The sequence below is a fragment of the Copadichromis virginalis genome, linkage group LG5, assembly GCF_057382275.1.
Source record: "Copadichromis virginalis isolate Kocher_CV1m ecotype Utaka linkage group LG5, C_Virginalis_male_GT1.1, whole genome shotgun sequence".
Classification (NCBI taxonomy): Eukaryota; Metazoa; Chordata; class Actinopteri; order Cichliformes; family Cichlidae; genus Copadichromis; species Copadichromis virginalis.
In genome coordinates, this window is record NC_140622.1 from 3,062,107 (window position 1) to 3,082,701 (window position 20,595).

The following is a 20,595-nucleotide window of genomic DNA, read 5'->3' on the forward strand; positions in this document are numbered from 1 at the left end:
TACCTTTTTTTTTAACCTCTGGCAGTTCAACACTTACCTTTGTACCATTTCAAGCTATTCATTGGACTTGAATGACTTGAATTGCAATAAATGACTGGAAAGATTGTTGTAAAATCTTTGGGCGGTAGTGTAGTTGCACCACTAGTAAATAAATTTACTTTTTAATTTGAAGAGAGTCCACACCCGAGTCCTGCTTCTGCCTAGCAGCACATTGACTGATTCTGTTTGATTATGGAATTGCCCTAAATGAGCAAGCAGGGGTGGGTATACTTGTATCCTCCCAGTTTGCTGCCTGTATGTTGAAGTTTTCACCAGTGGATGAGGGGTTGCTTGCCTGCACCTTAGGGGGAACCTTAGGTCCTGACTGTCATCTGTACCCGTGTGTCAGCCTTGTTGGATTCACTGGGTAGGGTGCTGGAGAGTGCACTCTGGTACACACCAGGACACAGCGGTTGATGATTGATTTTGTAATCATATCATCAGATCTACGGCTATATGTCTTGGACATGCAGTTAAAGAGAGATGCTGAACTGTCAACTGTTGGATCTGGTGGTTGGGGAAGATGCTGGGCATACCTGGTGCATCCAAATGTATAATGAGCTGGCAGAGGCACCATTCCACGACATCTTCAATTCCCACCTCTGGCAGAGCTTCGATTAGATTATTAAGGGTGCTCTGCAGATACTGATGCTGAGTGAACCATGTTCTGCATCTCCATTGCTGAGCCTGCCCCAGGGAGTTGTGGCTGCAGGGTAGTTCGTTCTTGGTGTGGGAATAATCTGAGAACCAGATGGTAAAGATCGGACTTGGTCTCCAGTTGCAGCTGACTGCTAAGCCAAGGAGAGTGAAGCTCAGGCAGTGGTTGATGCAAAAAACTGTGTGGGAAGAGTTTGGTGAGACCATGGATTAAGGCTTTCGGTTTGCCTCAGAGCAATTCTAGCAAACAATTAGAGGAGTCAGGAGGGGGAAGCAGTGCTGTATTCACAAAGCATCCCACTACCATTGTGGTGGTTGAGGTCTCGGGCATTGCCTCTGGATTGGCAGACTGGGGGTGATGGTTCCCTTGTTTAAAAGGGGTGAGGGAGTGATCCAATTATTAGGGCATTACACTCCTCAGAAAATCTATGCTAGGGTACTGGAGAGGACAGTCTGTCCATTAGCTGAACTTTGGATTTAGGTGGAACAATGCCGTTTTCCTCCTGGTTGTGGGACACTAGACCATCACCTTGGGGATATTCAAGGGTGTGTGGAAGTTTGCCAAACCAGTGTACTTTTTTGCTTAACTTTTTACTTCATTTTGTGGGCAAGGCATTCAATCTCAACCCTCAAAGTATCATGTGGGCGATGCTTTGGGAGTATGGAGTGTCTGGCTGTTGGCCGTTCACTCCCTGTACAACCATAGCGCGGGCTTGGTTCATATTGCCGGCAGTAAGTTGGACTAGTTTCTGAAGTTTGATTCAGCTCACACAACTCCTCCCGATCTTTCAGCTGTGCCAGAGAATACCACAATTTACAGGAAGTGTTCACTAAAGATAAAGCCCTATCTCTGTCTTTGCACAGAACCTATGACTGCACCATCAATCTTCCCTTCAGTTGCCTTTACAACCTGTCACGGCATGGGAAGGAAGTGATGGAAAAATACAATCTTTGGCCGCTTGAATCATCTGTCCGTCTTCCTCCCTTGTAGGTGCTGTTTATTTGTTTGTTATTAAGAAAGACAAATGCATAGACTATCGTGGACTCAAATAACGTTCAAGAACAAATATCCACTGCCCCCAATCACTTCTGCTTTTAAGCCCCTCCCGGGGGTCACTGATTTCACTGAACTCAATCTCCGTAACGTCTACCACTTAATACACATCTGGAAGGGTGACGAGTGGAAGCCTTTGACACATATTGGACACTTTATACCTGGTCATACCCTTTGGATTAACAAATGCATGCGCTGTCTTTCAAGCTCTGGTAAATGATGTGTTGAGAGACCTTTCTTCCTTCCATCTCAGAAGCTGGTACAGCATTTCCTCTGCTTTTCATTTTATTGATGCTTCATCCGCAACTACAGTCAGGTAGCTACAACTCTCACACATCTCACTTCGCCTAAAGTGCCCTTTGTTTGTTACTCAGAAGCTGCAGCAGCCTTCACTTAATTAAAGGAACTGTTCACCTCAGCACCAGTCCTCATGCAACCAGATACCAAGCTCCAGTTCATCATTGAGGTAGATGTGTCTGACTCCAGGGTGGGGGCAGTTCTCTCGCAGTGGTCAGGCCTCCAAGGTAACCTGCAACCCCGTACCTTCTCCTTCTGGTAGCTGATCCCCACTGTACTCAATTATGATGTAGAGCATCACTGGAGGTGTGATGCCACTGGCTGGAGGAGGCCGAGCAGACTTTTGTTATCTGAACAAATCACAAGAACCTCAATTACCTTAAAAGTGCTAAAAGGTTAAATGCTCATCCAGCCCACTGGTCTCCATTTTTCCTGACATTTCAATTTCAATGTTCTATCACTCAGAGTCAAGGAATGTCAAAACGGACGCACTCTCTAACGAGTACTTGGATGACACCAGCCTGCTGGACCCTGAATGAATTCTCCATACTTCATGCTTCATGTACTGTTGGATCACTGAAATGGGATTTGTAGAAAATGAGCCATCAAGCTGTTCAGGATGAACATGATCCTTAGGTCCCCCTAACTACCGATAGGATTCCATCACTGACCATTCTGTTGTGATCCACTGGACTTACACTGGCCACCCATTTCTCTTTTCAAACGTTACTTCTGCTTGGTCATCATGGAGGTATGTCAAGGACTATGTAGTGGCATGTGCCATCTGTGCCAGAAATAAAAGCAGTACTCAGTGTTGATAATGACCCACACCTTTTTTTTACACATTGGCTCATGTAATGAGACACATGACCTAGAGTGGGTTAACAGCCCGGTGTGACAGTAACCTTATCTACCATTGATAGATTGGCCTGTAAATGGCTTGTATTTTGTATAGAGCTTTTCTAGTCCCTAAGGACCCCAAAGCGCTTTACACAACCTGTCATCCACCCATTCACACACTTGGAATGTGTGTGAATGGGTTCTTAGATTCTCTACAGCAGCTCAATTTCTAGTCCTTGAGAAATTACCCATGGCCTCAGACATAGCCAAACTACTTGCTGTTCATGTTTTTAAGTTACACAGAATCCCAGTTCATCGCCCAAGCTTGGAAGGCATTTTGCAATGCCCTCGGGGCCAACACCAACAGACAAATGGACAAACTGAAAGGCTCAACCAGGAGATTGAGATCTCCCTCGGCTGCATCACTCCTCAAAACCCCTCCATCTGGTCCTCTCAACTGTCCTAGGTTGAATACACCCAGAATTCACTCACCTCCTCTGCTACAGGCTCTGTTTTAGGCATCTCTGGGCTATCAACCACCACTCTTCCCCATTCTACATCAGGGCACTCTCTCCCTGTTTGGAAGTGCGTCTTCTATCCTCAGATTGTACTTGCTCTCTGATGTATCCATCAGCAAATGAATGTGTGTGAATGTTAGAAAAAAAGGACTGAGGTACAAAAATCTTAGAAAAAATGCTTGGGTGAACAGGTGAATGACACAAGTTATATCAAGCGCTTTAGGGCTACTGTGACTGCACTCTGTGTCCTCATGATGGCATGAGTCACTGCAGGAACTGCTGAAGCACAAGGAGGACAGTGCTTAGCTGCAACACTGGGTTACCTGGTTGACAGTTCAGTGGCAGTTGACCGTTCAGCCCTTGTCGACAGAATCCCAAATGATGGGGTTGCGTCTGGGAAGTTCAAGCTGACAATGAATCACTGACTACACTGCAGGACCCTGCTTTAAGTTAAGTTCCCTCCACCGGTGGAGAAGGTAGGAGAAATACCCAGCCAGACAATTTCTGATGTTCTCTGGAGTTCTTCCCCTAGTATCTGAGCATGCTAAAGGAGGTCTGAGGCCCCATACCAGAACCTCAGGTATGTGTTGAGGTGCAGAGGACCAGACTCTCCTTAATCCAGAAATGCACATGAACAGGCTCCTTGATATAGCTAAACAGTCAGAATACACTTGCACATGTACGACGTAGAAGAATCTCGACAATGCCAACAAAAACCACTTGAGTTAAAGAAGTTTCCAGCTACACCGAACAGCTTTGCTCAGTATATTCAGTTTTTAGGTTATATGTAAACACTGTATGTGGATAAGTAACAAATTACTATCTAGTGAATAATTTTAAAAAAAATGTACCGCATTACTTTTAAGAAGACTAATGCATTATTTATTTATTTATTTATGTATTCAGCTATCGATCCCACCCCTGCTGGGGTTGGCTGAAATATACACTTCCTAAGACACACTGATAACCAAAAGTTAATCCCTTGGAAGATTAATTTAGGTTCTAATTTAGTCTTAGAGTAGCTCTAAATATTTATTTTCCACTGGGCTCAGTTTAAAACAATAACTAATATTAAAAGTCTTTGCATGCTGCTATGAGTTATGACAGCCCAAATGTGCATTTTAATCTTATACTATACTCAACCTTATGTGTGAAACCAACCTACTTGTCAAATAGATTTTTTTTTTTACTTGAGTACTTTTAAGTACTTGTTTTACTCGAGTTGCTGATAAAACTGCTAATTCTTGAGTAAATGTTAAATTTTCACAGAAACTCATCTTGTTTGTCAGTAAATTTGTTTCAGAGGTAAAAGCTGATCTTCACTCTAAATCTAGAACAATGCAAATCATGATAAAAACACATTCTTATTTCACACATCATGTATACTTCTTATGTAAAAGTCTGGAGAAATAAGTAGATATTTTCACCATTTTAGATTTTCATAAACTAGAAAAAAAATCTATTTCCATAGATGCTGTGGGTTGTCCACCATGTATCGCACCCACGTTGACAGGAGAAAATTACCCGTCATTTCTTGGCAGAGTGCCCAGACCTCACCAGCGACTGATGCCAATGATATGAGACTGCGTCATGAGAAAACAAGCTTTAGTTACTTTAGTTAAGAATTATGCAAAATGGAAAGATTGAAATAACATGAAAGATTGTGCACAGGACTATTATGCTCTATTCTTCATATATTAATATATAAGATATAAACAGCTTTACGTGTGTGTGTGTGTGTGTGTGTGTGTGTGTGTGTGTGTGTGTGTGTGTGTGTGTGTGTGTGTGTGTGTGTGTGCGCGTGCGTGCGTGTGCGTGCGTGCGTGTGTGTGTGTGTGTGAGTGAGAGAGAGAGAGAGAGAGAGAGTTTATCGTTTGTGACATGGTTGGGTCTGGGTAGAGTGTGAGCAGAGTGCATGTGACAGAAGAGGCGCTGGACTGGAGCCATGACAGCATGTTGAGAAGCAGGAGACATGACACTCTTCCTCGCTCTCCCTCTTTCTCAAACTTCCATTTGACATGTCTTTCAACAGACAGCAAGAAACTGTGTGTTAGAGGGAGGTGGGGGGTACTTGCTACACTACTTCGTGAGTGCCGTGTTAGATTAAAGGATTATCAAGTTGCTCAGCAGTTCGCGTCTCATCCAAGCTCCCCTTTGGTTTTATGGACATTTGAACAGACACTATCAGTGTGCTGCAGTCACCTGTAGGGCTCTGTTAGTGGAAAGCATGACACTGATGAGGAGATGACTGCATGGTGTCTTTGTTGCTTTGACCTCATCATTGGTTTATCTCCCAAGAGTTAATATTACTGAGCATTGTCTGAAAAAGACAGTTACAATTTTGGTGGGCTGGAAAGAACAACAAGTAGTAATTAAAGCATCATAATAAATGTGTCATTGAAATTGAAATAAAGAAATAAATAAAATACCAGCTAATGAAAGCTTTGGTCCTAGTGGTGAATTTCCGTGTGAGTGCTAAGCTTACTGTTTTCCTTTGTTATGCGACTGGTGCTTAATTTTGCTGTGTGCAAGTGTAAAAGTCTAAAACCAAAACAGGAGAGGAATTATCACGGCTAAAATTCACTGATGAGAAGCACCTCAACTTCTTTACTGTGACAGAAAATAAAAGAAGGAAATTTCACACTAATTAGGTCCTGAAGGGCTTTCATGTGTTCTCTCTTTCAGCCACATATCATTCCTTGGCAGCTTCCTCATGTTTGCTTGACCTGATGATCTCACAGCTATGATGAAGACAACAAGCAAATAAGCCTTCTGTGACAGACAGAAAGTTGGCAGCAGTTTCACATCTGTTTTTCTGTGCAGTCACCACCACATCCAGACCACCATGGAGCAAATTTGCCATTTTCCCTTCAAACTCGTTTTTACAAAATCTAAGAAACTGAGTTCTGAGTGGAAATTATACCTTTGGAGAGAACATTGCTGTTCCACCAAACTGTGTTCACACAGTGATTTCTGGAAGTGTTCCTGTGCCCATGCAGTGATTTCCTTCACAGAATCATATCTATTTTAATGTAGTGCAGCTCAAAGATCACGATCATCTATACTAATTGATGCTTGTCCTTGTTCTTTGTGCACAGTAATTTCATTTGATAATATTATAAAGCATTGCTAATATGATATTCAAATTCTTTTTAATGTTGCATTGATGAACATTATTCTGAAATTGTCCGGTGATTTTGTAGACACAGTTATCTTTTCTCCTAATGACCCAAATACTTGATGTTCCTTCAGTTATATCTTTTTGGTAGTACTTACTTTTCCAGCCTTTTGTTGCCCCGTCCCACATGTTTTGATATGTGTTGCTGCCATCAAATTCAAAAGTAGCTAATATGTTTCATGAACAGAGATGGGCAGTAACGCGTTACTTGTAACGCGTTACTGTAATCTGATTACTTTTTTTGAGTAACGAGTAAAGTAAGGGATTACTATTGCAAAAACGGTAATTAGATTACCGTTACTTTCCCGTAGGAACGCTGCGTTACTAAAACCGTGATTTTTTGCGAGAATGTCTCACGACACTGACGTAAGCGAGTGCGCCATTGGTGACAACAGCTGTGTGCAGATCAACAATGGATCACATATCGATTGTGGGAGAGAGTATGAGCGTGCAGTGTTTAAAGTGTGGAAGCACTGACCGTACTTTGAGTTTGATTCCATAAAAAGTGACAAAAACATTAGCGTCCGTTGTGCGTGGGAAGAAAACTTCTTTTTACAGCGAAAAAAACTCCTAAACTTCCAACAAGCACCGAGTAGCTACGACGTAATGGGAAACTCACAGAGAAACTCGCGGATTCTTCAACTGACCGCGGCACACCTGCACCAGGGTAAACCTCCGCCTACCCCAGTGTTGCTTAATAGGTGAAAATAGAGCAACAGGACCGCTGAGTCTTTGACTTTATTTATTTTCTGCTGTGTTTTACTTGCATCTATTTGAAAGAGTAAGTGTAAACACAAAAAATATTTTATTTTATGTGCTGGAATGTGCAAAAAATAGGTTTAAATGTTAAACTAATTTATTCAAGTCAGAGAATGTTGCATATAATTAAATTTTTGCTTGATGCATAAAGTTAAAAGATTAAAACTAATAAAACAAGTTTTAAAAAGAGACTTTTCCATTTGATTACATTTTGTATGATGGATTATGCAGAAAAAGTAGAATTGGGCTGAAAGATCTATCGCTTTATCACCTCTTCAGGTTGTAAATTGTGTTTTTAAAAAGTAACAAAGTAACTAAGTAACTAAGTAATTAATTATTTTTGAAAATAAGTAATCAGTAAAGTAACGGGATTACTTTTTTTGGGAAGTAATCAGTAATTAGTTACTGATTACTTTTTTCAAGTAACTTGACCAACACTGTTCATGAAACAGTAAAATATTTCAGTTTCTATATTCAGTTTCACTTTTTTCTAGGTTCTATTGTGAAAACAACAGGACTTTATAAGATTTGCAAATCATTACATTCTGTTTTTATATATGTTACATGGAGTACATTTTTTTCTACCAAAAAATCTCTTTATCTAAAATAAATATGCAAAACATCTCAATACACCTTTGCATGTCTCTGAATACACACTATCTAGATTAGTATTTACTAGTAAACATTTCTATACAGTGCTACACAAAGACTGATTATTTATATAATAGAACTTAAACTCAAAAAAGAAAAGTAAAATATTATTTTGCATTGTCAGGTTTGACAGTACAAAGTGACATTGATGTCATTGAAAAAGATGCCAGATGTTTCTGTGAAAACAGCTGTGTGAAAATAACTGCAATAATGTTCAGTTTTCTTTCAAATGTACCAATTAAACACAAATACAAAATCAACTGCAGCTGAAATATTATTTATCTGTTTTAAAGACATTTCACTGGAGCTGAATGGAGTTGACATTTAGTTCTACAGAAGTCAAATCCTGACTCTTTAGCAGGTGACCGGGCAGTTGCGTCTAACTTGATGCACCAACACCTCCAGGCTGGCAGGCTATTAGAAGGCAGTAGCGGTGGTGTGGTATTTATGTGTTGGGGGGAGGGGAGGGTTGGTCTGGCCTAGGATGAGGTGTGTGCATATGGGCACATGCAGCAGCTATGGCTGCAGAGACATTCAGCCATAACACATGACAACCTGTCAACATGTCATGACTCAACCTCCAGGCACGATGGCTGGACTGGCAGATTAAGTCTCTGCCTCGTGTCTGTGGACGGGACTACATAAAGATATAATTATTTTTGGATTTTAAAAAAAATTCTACTCTTTTTTTAGATATTTATTCACTTGCACAAACATTTTTCTATGTGTAAAGTCTGTTATGATACTAAATAAAGTGCATGAGCCTATCATTTCTAATTCCAAAAATTCTAGCTGGTCATATTTCCCCCTGTTCTTTCCCTCTCTTTCTGTTAGAGTGACTGCTATCCATCTGTCCATAGTGATCAAAAAAGGCCTCAGTCCTCCGTCACTATTTGTCACAGATAGATGAAAAGATTGATAGATGGATGGATACATACAGGAGGGTTAGTTGGAGAAATGATGCAGGTTGGAGGTGGGGGCACTGACAGACAGCCCTCCCTGACCTTTGCCCTCAATGCTGGAGTGGCCCTCGTCTATCTTTGTTTGGCTTCAGCTGCCGACAGCTGACTGTGATGTTGACAGATATGATGGCTGATCACATCACAGCAGATTAGACAAGAGGTAAATAGTGCAACTTAGATAACAGGCTAGTGGAATAACATGCAGGGAACTCATCAGTCATAGCCAAACAACCTTCAACAGAGGACACAGTTTGATCCGACTGAAAAGCACAGCCACAAGTTTTATATCCCACTCTGTGAAAATTGTTTATTTGCTGGTGTCAACATCACACACACAGATTTCACACTCCAAACCATCACGTCCATTAGTATATGGAAAATGTAATTTGTTGATTCTGAATGAACTAATCAAGGTGTGCTTTAAGTACTAACTGTAATTCAAGACTTTTAAAGAAAGAACATTAACTACTGAGGACTTAAAGCTTCTTTCAGACGCTACTTCTATAAGGGGCGATCGTGGCTCAAGAGTTGGCAGTTCATCATGTAATCAGAAGGTTGCCGGTTCGAGCCCCGGCTTGGACAGTCTCGGTCGTTGCGTCCTTGGGCAAGACACTTCACTCGTTGCCTACTGGTGGTGGTCAGAGGGCCCGGTGGCGCCAGTGTCCGGCAGCCTCGCCTCTGTCAGTGCGCCCCAGGGTGGCTGTGGCTACAACGTAGCTGCCATCACCAGTGTGTGGATGACTGAATGTGGTGTAAAGCACTTTGGGGTCTTAGGGACTAAGTGAAGCGCTTTACAAATACAGACCAATTACACACCAACATCATTTTAAATAGTTTTTAATATTTGGCTGAGTTGTTCTTTACTCCTTTAAGTTCCTGCTTGATTTTTGCCATTCACTGAGGAAATATCCTAATGACCGCTGGTTAGCACTATATGGATTTGCATGCAACACAGTTCTATTATAATCAATAAAGAGCCCTGATTTTCAGTGAGCATTCCCTCAGAAGGGACAAACGGACCCAAACTTTGCAACTTTGTGTAGGGATCAAGTATTCAGGATTTGCCTTTAATTTGTCACAGCAGAACTGGGATGATTATGTAATGTAAAGTTTGTTCCATAGGCTGACATCTCAGCACAAGCACACCTGGCTCAGATCATCTAGAAAAACACATCACTCATACTGAATAGTTCCTGGAACTGTTGTAATGACATTTTAGATAATGGGTTAATTTGATAAAATGCAAATTATATCAGGTAGTAGTGAGTTATGTCAGTAGTGATGGACAAGATATATGCTATTATGGGGAGACACCAAATGTTTCCTTTTGAGGAACAATCAGTAAAAAGAGGGGTAGAAAAAGTTTAAAAGGAAACCTCTGATAGGGCAGGAATCGGACCCACCCAACCTGACAAAACTGACAAAAACTGTAGTAAAGGGCTGTTTCGTCTACAAGTTGCAAAAGAATTGTTCCTTAGAGTAAAACTGACGGCAATCTTCCAACAGACAAACACGCAGAAAGTCTCAGGCTGGATTCAGATTTAAAGTTTACCTTTGATAAGCCTTTTTTTGTCTGTGCTGATGATCTTTCTTTTCAATGGCAGAAACATTTAGCCACACCTACACTGGCTCTAGGGTCAGTCAGTTATCAACAGCTAACAAAGCTGGATGTGAAGCTGTGATACTCCTTTAGTGATATGATGGGAATAGGTTACTGTATACCTCTCGTTTGATTCTTCAGTACGTTATCTGCTGAGTGATGAGTTGAACACCTCAGTTATCGAAACCTTTGGTTAGAAAAATGTTTTGTGGAAATCTTACCATACAGCCAAAGTCTTTTTTTTATCATGAACTCTGTGGTTTTCAGTTTCTTTTAGCAGTTTGGGAAAGGATCTCAGGGATAAAGGGTAAAAAGGTTACAAGATACTGGTAAGTGCCAAACACACTGGTCTGTGCAGGTTTTAGGGTCTGTGCAGGAAGGGTAAGTCACAGTGTGAATAAGGCAAGAAGGTTATACAAAGCACAAAAAAAAGAAAAAAAAATGGAAGAGTGAGCATGAAAACAACATGCAAAATCAAACTAAAATCAGCCGCTGCAACCAAATCAAACCCAAAGTTACATATTACATATCCACATATATGTGGTCTGCCCCTGTTCCAGTTTTAATTATTAGTTAATCCTCTCGAGGCAGGCGTTGCCGATTTGCAACAGTTGAAAACTAACAACCTGATTACCCCACATACATATTTGATGAGTTTGTTTTACTCAGAAGTACCACTGCAGGACTTGGTTGTGCATTAGCAACAAAAAGTTTAATTTGAGCCTGAGAGGGTTAACTGTTCAGTTCAGAGTTCAGTTATTCAGAGTTTCAGTGATTTCTGCATTGACAAAGGAGGACTGGAGCATTTGGGGCAAATAAAGGAGACAGGAGTTGATATTTACCTGTTTCCATGGACATGGGATGCACAGAAGGCGAAGCTGTAGTGCAGCAGTGTGGGATCAATCATGGCTCCATTCTCTGCCCTCTCCAGCAGATCGCTCAGGTAACATAGATGGCGATGGCAGCCTCGAACACCATAACGAGCACAGTACTCATCCAAGACAAACACCTGACCAGGACTAAACCAGCCCTGTTGGTAACACACAGAAACACTGTTGTCGGATTCCTCTGATGAAATAAGTGATGTTTATATGCTATAACACTCTGTAATAGCACTTAACAATAGTATCATGCGAGCATATTAAACCACATCTTTACTGATAGTAAGACTTTGTTATTATTAAGACACTACGGTTGCTAAGATACAGAATGCATTCCTGTGTTCACTCCATAAGACCTGTTGCCACTGATTTTCAGTACTTTTCATGTGAAATTTGGCACACCTCAATCGTTTCTCTTTGTTTCCCTCTCAACAGCCACCATTGTTGCCGGTTTTTCTATCAATTATAGGTTTTAGACTCTTTCTGGATTTTGATTTACTTACCAAGCAGGAATATGAGTCATTAAGCCTGTGGTCCAGAGTGAGGCGCTGGACAAGCTCAAACAGCGAGGCGTGGTCAAAGTTACAGGGGTTAGCTGAAATAAACTCGTCCATGCCATGCTTCTGGGCTCGATCAGCATCTGTTTATGCCAGATTATGCATTCGACGATGCGGCACACAGAGAGAGAAAGACATAAAAAAGGCAAATGTCATGTGTCGTATTCATGTTATGCAGTCATTCATAATTTGCATGATTGGCAAAATTTGTGCATTAACTCTCTTTACATGAGCTTAAACACCATATTGGCTGTGATTATACTTACTACAACAAGAGAAAGTAATAATAATCATTTTCCCAGTGAATGCCTTTTCTACATTTGTCAGAAACACAAAAAGGGCATCATTCTGATGCCTCTTCACAGCATTGGCAGTGGCCCCCAGCTCTCTAGTGTGGCCCCATTTAACTGTCACACTAAATACCTGAGAATGAGCAAAGAATGAGGACTCACAATAATCTATTTTACTCATCAAAGTAGAGGGGTTAATTAATGATTCTTTGAAATCAAAGTGGTATATTGAAAGTAGAACAAATTTTAGATAAAAATGTCGTTATAATTGACAGTATGGACATGATGTCACTGACGTCTTTGTGTAGTCTCATGTAGAAGATTTTTCCACCAGTGTCATTTTGGATGCAGAAAAACAGATGAAACCACACGCTCACTGGCTGATGACTGGTGATTGACAAGTTGTTAACCACTGAGCATGCAGTTTCATGTCATGATTAATGCACCATTTTGAAACCTTAATTTTTCAAACCCACCCATGTTTATACTGTCAATGATTATAACACAACTTTGCAAAATAAAATTTGACCAATTTTGTCATTAATTTAAAAGAAAAATTGGAATGCTACACTAAACATGTGGCTGTTGCTTTGTAATAAATATGATATTTCCTCCTGAGAACCAAGGAAAAATGAATGTTCCCATTGAACTTTTTTGTGATTTCCCTTCTCTTTGTAGCTAAAAGAAGCCAACCAAACACATGAGACATCAATGGAGAGCCCAGAATGTCCTCTATTTAGTACATCAGGACTTCAAATGAGTCAAATTACTTATAGACCAAAACCAAATGTGCATTACAGAGGGCATAAATGAATAGGCTGGTTCTCAGGAGGCTTACACAAAAGCCACCGTAGAGTATGCCCAACAACAACCTGCTAAGAAAAAAAAACACATTTTAGTAAAGTAAAATCCAGTAGTTAAAAAAAAGAACGCACACCCCTTATTTAAAGAAATTTGAGTTATTTCAAAGCAATTTTATAGCTTCTTTATATAAAAAGAATATTGAGCTTTGTATATACTGAAGGAAGGGAAAAAATGTCCTTCCAATGATTTCGCATATTTTTAGTGAAATTTCATATACACACAACTGTATTTAAGGCATGCTCCCTAGCAATAAAAATCATTAGCACACAGAATACTTAGAGTCATTATTGACAGACACATAACTCTAATGTAGCTTCCAAACATGTTTGTAGACACAAAGGATATTTCATGTTCTGTTACAGGAAAGCAATCCTAAGAGATGAAGTTGTTATCCTCAATATAATAACTGGGACAAGTATTGTTTAGCCCAACATCTCAAATAAACAGCACATGTTTTGCTTGCTAAAAATGGGCTACAACCAGTGCAATCAGTTCTTTCCCACACATAATAGCAGAATATTCTCAAAGATGTAATTAAATTTGATGTGTTTAAATAAATCCACTAAAATGGATATGAATAGAAGTTATAGTGAGCTACCCAACAATCGAGAGATTTGTCAGGCAACATCCTCTTTACTGCCAATTGAAAGCACCTCAGCTGTCAGTCAACAAACAAAACAAAGAGTGGGATGCTGGGAGCTGATTGTGTTCCCTCAACAAGTCCCCACCCCCACAACCTCCCCCAAATATCTAAAAAGGTGACATTGAGGTGCCCCTTTGGTCCATAGCTGGTGGCCTGTCAGGTCTGTTTGATGTGAGTGAGCAAGAGTGGAGGCGGGAGGGCTGGACAGTAACATGCAGTGACATTAGTCACTCCCATCCGTCTGGGCTGGAGAAAGACGGCCCTGACAATGACTGATGGCTGCTATTCATTTTTAGATTCAAAGGAGAGAAACCGGGAGGCAGTGGATCCAGTGCTGGTGCTAGCCATGGTGGTCAAAATCATTTGGCACTATTTAGCACATGGCTTGCTTTGGTTGTGGACTGACCGTGAAATGTGTTTAGGTCCTCTGGTATACTGCACTGACTTCCATACCCAACCTCATCACTACAGCACATGGCTAATTATGAACAGGTCATCTAATGTTGTCACAGCTTCCAGTAGCCACTGTGTATCTCAATAAATTCAATTAAAATCATCATCAGTGAGTTATGATTAAACCTCCACATGTTTGCTGTAGTCGTAGTAGTTCATAAGTACTCCACGACTCTTGTCTGCACTGAGTAGGAGATGCTCTGTATCTCATTTTACATGTGTATAGTGACAATAAAAGGCACTCTATTCTATTCTATTCTATTCGAGTCTAGCCTAGTCTATTCTATTCTAGTAACATGGAATGTTACTAGAAGACATGGAATGACATTTCTGTTAAAACCATTAATAAAATAAAATAAACTCTGATTTAATAGAATCGGACACTTATTTTTATATCTTTATATATTTAAAATAAGTACCTTGATCAATGTGCTACTGGCAGATGGCATCCCAAAATATAAGATGGAAATTGTACAGTTAGACATGGTAATACCTCTGAGAACTAATGCAGGCCCCAGTTAAGCAAAACAACACAAAAGTCACAATGTTCATCATCATTAGTGAGTCTGTTAATTCTGTTACTGTTGCATAATGGATTTCTTTTTTAAGACAAATGTGACTTTTACTGGTGATGGGGGATGAGTGATACCACCCTAACCTTTTTGACTCCATGAGTTGTTGTTTTTTTCTGAGATTTCTTTCTGAAATACAAACTTGCATTGATAGTGCCATCGATAAATGTTCTCTATTCTTACCTGCTGTCTCGTTCTGAACACTCCCATCTATTTGTTTCACATTTGTCACTATGCAGTTTCCCTGTTGTAATTTTGGCCAAAATCATGGCCAAACATGAGAGACACCAGGTTATCCAAATAAATTAATTCTTTGTTCTACTCTAGACTCACAGAAGGTTTTTACAACTCTTATTGCCATGGGAACAAGGAACCTCCTGAACTGCTCAGATCTTCAGGAAAATCCTATCAGCAATGACACGTTCTGTCATTGCTCTTTCGCCCAGCTGGGAGGCTATGAAGAGAGTTTTTGCCGTTGTTCTTTCAGTTTGTTCAATGTGTCCATATACACCACAGTCTTAAGTGAGTCAAGTCTCCTTCCAAACACTGAGCTGGATTTTTTGTCCATCAGGATGCACCCTCAACACACATCAGCACTAAAGAGAGCACTGGCCACCACACTCTGATGAAATGTATACAGCATTTCACACCACTGTTACCTTCACCTTCCACATCCTCTCGAGCTCCTCTCTGAGCCCTTGGTATTTCTCCAGCTTCTCGTGTTCCTTCTTCCTGATATTGCTGTCATTCGGAACCGCTACATCGATCATTACGGCCGTCTTCTTCTGTTTGTCTACCACCACTATGTCCGGTTGGTTAGCCACCACCATTTTGTCCGTCTGTATCTGGAAGTCCCACAGGATCTTAGCTCGGTCATTCTCCACCACCCTTGGGGGCATCTCCCATTTTGACCTTGGGACTTCCAGGTTATACTCGGCACAGATGTTCCTGTACACTATGCCGGCCACTTGGTTATGGCGTTCCACGTATGCCTTGCCTGCTAGCATCTTGCACCCTGCTGTTATGTGCTGGATTGTCTCTGGGGCATCTTTACACAGCCTGCACCTGGGGTCTTGCCTGGTGTGATAGACCCCAGCCTCTATGGATCTTGTACTCAGAGGTTGTTCTTGTGCTGCCATGATTAGTGCCTTTGTGCTGTCTTTCAGTCCAGCTTTGTCCAGCCACTGGTAGGATTTCTGGATATCAGCCACCTCCTCTATCTGCCGGTGGTACATACCGTGCAGGGGCCTGTCCTTCCATGATGGTTCCTCGCCTTCCTCCACTTTCTTGGGATTCTGCTGCCTGAGGTATTCACTGAGCACTCGGTCAGTTGGGGCCATCTTCCCAATGTATTCTTGGATGTTTGTTGTCTCATCCTGGACTGTGGTGCTGACACTCACCAGTCCCCGGCCCCCTTCCTTTTGCTTAGCGTACAGCCTCAGGGTGCTGGATTTGGGGTGAAACACTCCATGCATGGTAAGGAGCTTTCTTGTCTTTATGTCAGTGGCTTCTATCTCCTCCTTTGGCCAGCCTATTACCCCAGCAGGGTACCTGATCACGGGCAGGGCGTACGTGTTGATGGCCCGGATCTTGTTCTTACCGTTCAGCTGACTCCTCAGGACCTGCCTGACCCCCTGCAGGTACTTGGTGGTTGCAGCCTTTCTAGCGGCCTCTTCATGGTTCCCATTTGCCTGCGGGATCCCCAAGTACTTGTAACTGTCCTCTATGTCTGCAATGTTGCCTTCTGGTAGTTCAATCCCCTCAGTTCTGACTACCTTCCCTCTCTTTGTTACCATTCGACTACACTTCTCCAGTCCGAACGACATTCCAATGTCATTGCTGTATAGCCTGGTAGTGTGGATCAGTGAATCGATGCCTCGTTCACTCTTGGCATACAGCTTGATGTCATCCATGTACAGGAGGTGGCTGACAACTGCTCCGTTCCGTAGTCGGTATCCATAGCCAGTCTTGTTAATGATCTCACTGAGGGGGTTCAGGCCTATGCAGAACAGCAGTGGGGACAGAGCATCTCCTTGGTAGATCCCGCACTTGATGGTGACTTGTGCTATGGGCTTGGAGTTGGCCTCTAGTGTTGTACGCCACATCCCCATTGAGTTCCTGATGAAGGCTCTTAGGGTCCCATTGATCTTGTACAATTCTAGGCATTCCAGTATCCAGCTGTGGGGCATTGAGTCATAGGCCTTCTTGTAATCAATCCAGGCAGTGCACAGTTTGGTCAGTCTGGTCTTGCAGTCTCGGCTGACTGTTCTGTCTACCAGTAGCTGGTGTTTTGCGCCTCTGGTATTCTTGCCAATTCCTTTCAGTGCCCCACTCATGTATTGACCCATGTGCCTGTTCATCTTAGCCGATATGATGCCTGACAGGAGCTTCTATGTAGTACTGAGGCAGGTTATTGGTCGGTAGTTGGAGGGGACCGGTCCCTTCTTGGGGTCCTTGGGGATCAGGACCGTCCGACCTTTGGTTAGCCATTCCGGGTGTCTCTCGTTAACTAGCAGCTGGTTCATTTGTGCTGCCAGACGCTCGTGGAGTGCAGTCAGCTTCTTTAGCCAGTAGGCGTGAACCATGTCGGGCCCTGGTGCCGTCAAACTCTTCATACTGGAGACCCTTTCTTGGATATCTGCCACTGATATGTGTGTGTATATATATATATATATATATATATATATATATATATATATATCGGAGATCTCTGTCCAGAAGAGCGCAGTCCTGGGAACAGCTAAGATACTGCGCAGGACCCTCAAGCTCCCAGGCCTCTGGTAGAGGACCCGAGCTTGAAGGATAAACCGCCCGCCCCGACGAGCCCTCATCTGGGACTCTCCTCAGCTCTTACTGGAACAGTGGCGCGGCTGCCCCTCTGTTGGTCTTCCATGGTCTCTTGTGTTCTGGGGGCCTCTGGATGTCTGGAGTTTTGATCTCCTCCATACCCGCTTCACACCCTGGAGGACGGGGCTGTGGCCCCCCCACACTCCCTAGCAGATCATTACATGGAGAAACCTTTGGAATGCAAGCATGCTGATCCACACAGGTATGCACACATGGGTATTCACAGACGCGGACTAAAGCTTTCTTGGCTGCTGCCTCAAAGCACACTGTGCGCTGTCTATCTTGCGTGCTGCACAATATCGTTTATTATTTAGTAAATATTGATATCTATGACTAGCTAGTTTATTGTGATGGTGCTTTGTTTTCTCTATTATTATGTTGCTCTTTGTTGTTTGCTGTCTCCTCTGTTTGTTTTTTTTGTTTGTTTGTGTTTTTTCTCCATACAGGTGACCCAGGAGTTCTTTTTTTTTTCTCTCTCTCTTCCCCCCCTTCTCACCGTCTCTTCTCCCCTTTGGTTTTCTTTCTTTCTCTCCCCCTCTTTCTCTCATTCATTCCCCCTGTCCTATTTATTAAAAAAAAAAAAAAAAAAAAAAAAGACAAAGGATGAACTGAAGCTCTGCCATCACGTAATGTCGCATACTGCTGTTTCTGATGTCATTTAAAAAAAAAAAAAAAAAGATAAACCGCCCGCAGGGGCGTGCTGGGTGTTTATATATATATGTCCTCTACAACATATATTAATCTATCACTATGATTAATCTGATTAAAAGTTTTTAATTTAATGTCTTTATTAACCCATCTGAAGTACACAATGACTCAAATCCCTGTTTCGAGCAGTTTGTCCAAGTAGAGTTAACTTCACACACGCGCAAATAAGGGATGGGTACCGGCCATTATGCCATTATGGCACCGGTTCTGACATAAACAGTAGTAACCAGACCGAAAAGCATTGCACGTTTCAGTGCTTTATTTCAGTGCTTTTTTTCCTAAGATGTCATACACTTTGGATTCTAGCCAATCATTTTATCTTTCCAAAGATAGTAGGTGGGCCTAGGTACGTACGTTCTTTTAGAGCAGAGCTACAGATTAAAAATGCCCCAGGCGAAGCAGTCAAAATTCTGGCTGTACTTCACAGCAAAAGATGCAAACTCAGCAGCCTGCAACAAGTGCTTTAAGCTGATACTGTGATACTGTGCAAAGGAGGTAACACCTCAAATCTGATGAAAGACCTGGCGACGCATAGCGTTTTTTTTAAAAGTTGAGAAATGCACCGTATTTGATAGCTTGCTAGCTCACACCGAGCACATCTACTGCGGGTGTGGTGCCTGTTATCGGACCGGAGTTAGCAACATCCCCCAAAAACACGAGGGGAGAGTCCTGGCCCCTAGCCCTGCCAGTGTAGCAGAAATGATGATGGATGATGGCAGCAGCAGCCGTTCTTCTCTGCGTGAGTAGCTTAATGTTGTTCGTGTGTAATTTACGTTGAGTAGGCTAACCACGTTATTACATTAATGCATGTAAGGTGAACTAGCAAACACCGTCGTAGTTACATGCGGCTGTCTTCTTGTTTGATGGCAGATACTCCCTTCACCCTGGCCAAAAAGGCTAAAATGACCAAAGAAAAAGTGGAAAACAGCTAAACATGAGAGGTTTTTGGACAAAGTTTGTGTTCTCCATTCTTTAAGCACCGGTTCGAGCACCGTTTAAGCACCAGCACCATTAAAAAACTACCGGTTTGGCACCAGTATTGGATAAAAGCTAAACGATACCCATCCCTAGCGCAAATGGGCAGTTGATCTGGGAGAGACAGGCAGCAGAACCAATCAACTCAATATGGAAGATGACAGCACAACACGTTGGCCCTCTTGATGCCTGAAAGATGAACAAGCGAATGGCTCAATACATGAGTGGGGCACTGAAAGGAACTGGCAAGAACATCAGAGGTGCAAAACACCAGCTACGTGTTAGACCGAGCAGTCGCCCGAGACTGCAAGACCAGACTGACCAACCTGTGCACTGCCTGGATTGATTACAATATAAACAGGACCCTAAGAGCCTTCACCAGGAACTCAATGGGGATGTGCCGTACAACACTAGAGGCCAACTTCAAGCCAATAGCACAAGTCAGCATCAAGTGCAGGATCTACCAAGGAGATGCTCTGTCCCCAATGCTGTTCTGCATAGGCCTGAACCCCCTTAGTGAGATCATTAACAAGACTGGCTACGGATACCGACTACGAAATGGAGCAGTTGTCAGCAGCCTCCTCTACATGGATGGCATCAAGCTGTATGCCAAGAGTGAACGAGACATCGATTCACTGATCCACACTACCAGGCTATACAGCAATGACATTGGAATGTCGTTCGGACTGGAGAAGTGTAGTCGGATGATGATGAAGAGAGGGAAGTAGTCAGAATTGAGGGGATTGAACTACCAGAAGGCAACATTACAGACATAGAGGACAGCTACAAGTACCTGGGGCCACTAGGACATCTGCAACGACCAAGTACCTGCAGAGGTACCGTGATCAGGTACCCTGCTGGGATAATAACTTGGCCAAAGGGGGAGACAGAAGCCACTGACATCAAGACTAGTAAACTCCTGACCATGCATGGAGGGTTTCACCCCAAATCCAGCACCTTAAGGCTGTATGCTAAGCAGAAGGAAGGGGGCCGGGGACTGGTGAGTGTCAGCACCACAGTCCAGGATGAGACAACGAACATCCAAGAATACATTGGGAAGATGGCCCCAACTGACCGAGTGCTCAGTGAATACCTCAGGCAGCAGAAACCCAAGAAAGAGGAGGAAGAGGAGGAACCATCATGGAAGGACAGGCCCTTGCACGGTATGTACCACCAGCAGATAGAGGAGGTGGCTAATACCCAGAAGTCCTACCAGTGGCTGGACAAAGCTGGACTGAAAGACAGTACAG

At 42.4% G+C, this 20,595-nt stretch overlaps 1 protein-coding gene across 4 annotated transcripts in view; it reads right to left on the minus strand.

Moving 5' to 3' along the window:
• Positions 1-20,595, minus strand: part of LOC146708760 (calcium-dependent secretion activator 1-like) — a 344,830-nt gene that overhangs the window by 132,996 nt on the left and 191,239 nt on the right. For all 4 annotated transcript variants that reach the window (XM_085455584.1, XM_085455583.1, XM_085455585.1 and 1 more), the window contains exons 12-13: positions 11,940-12,076; positions 11,398-11,585 (exon numbers count right to left, since the gene is read on the minus strand). In XM_085455584.1, coding sequence (XP_085311710.1) covers positions 11,398-11,585; positions 11,940-12,076 — 325 coding nt within the window. The remainder of the gene's footprint in view (positions 1-11,397; positions 11,586-11,939; positions 12,077-20,595) is intronic.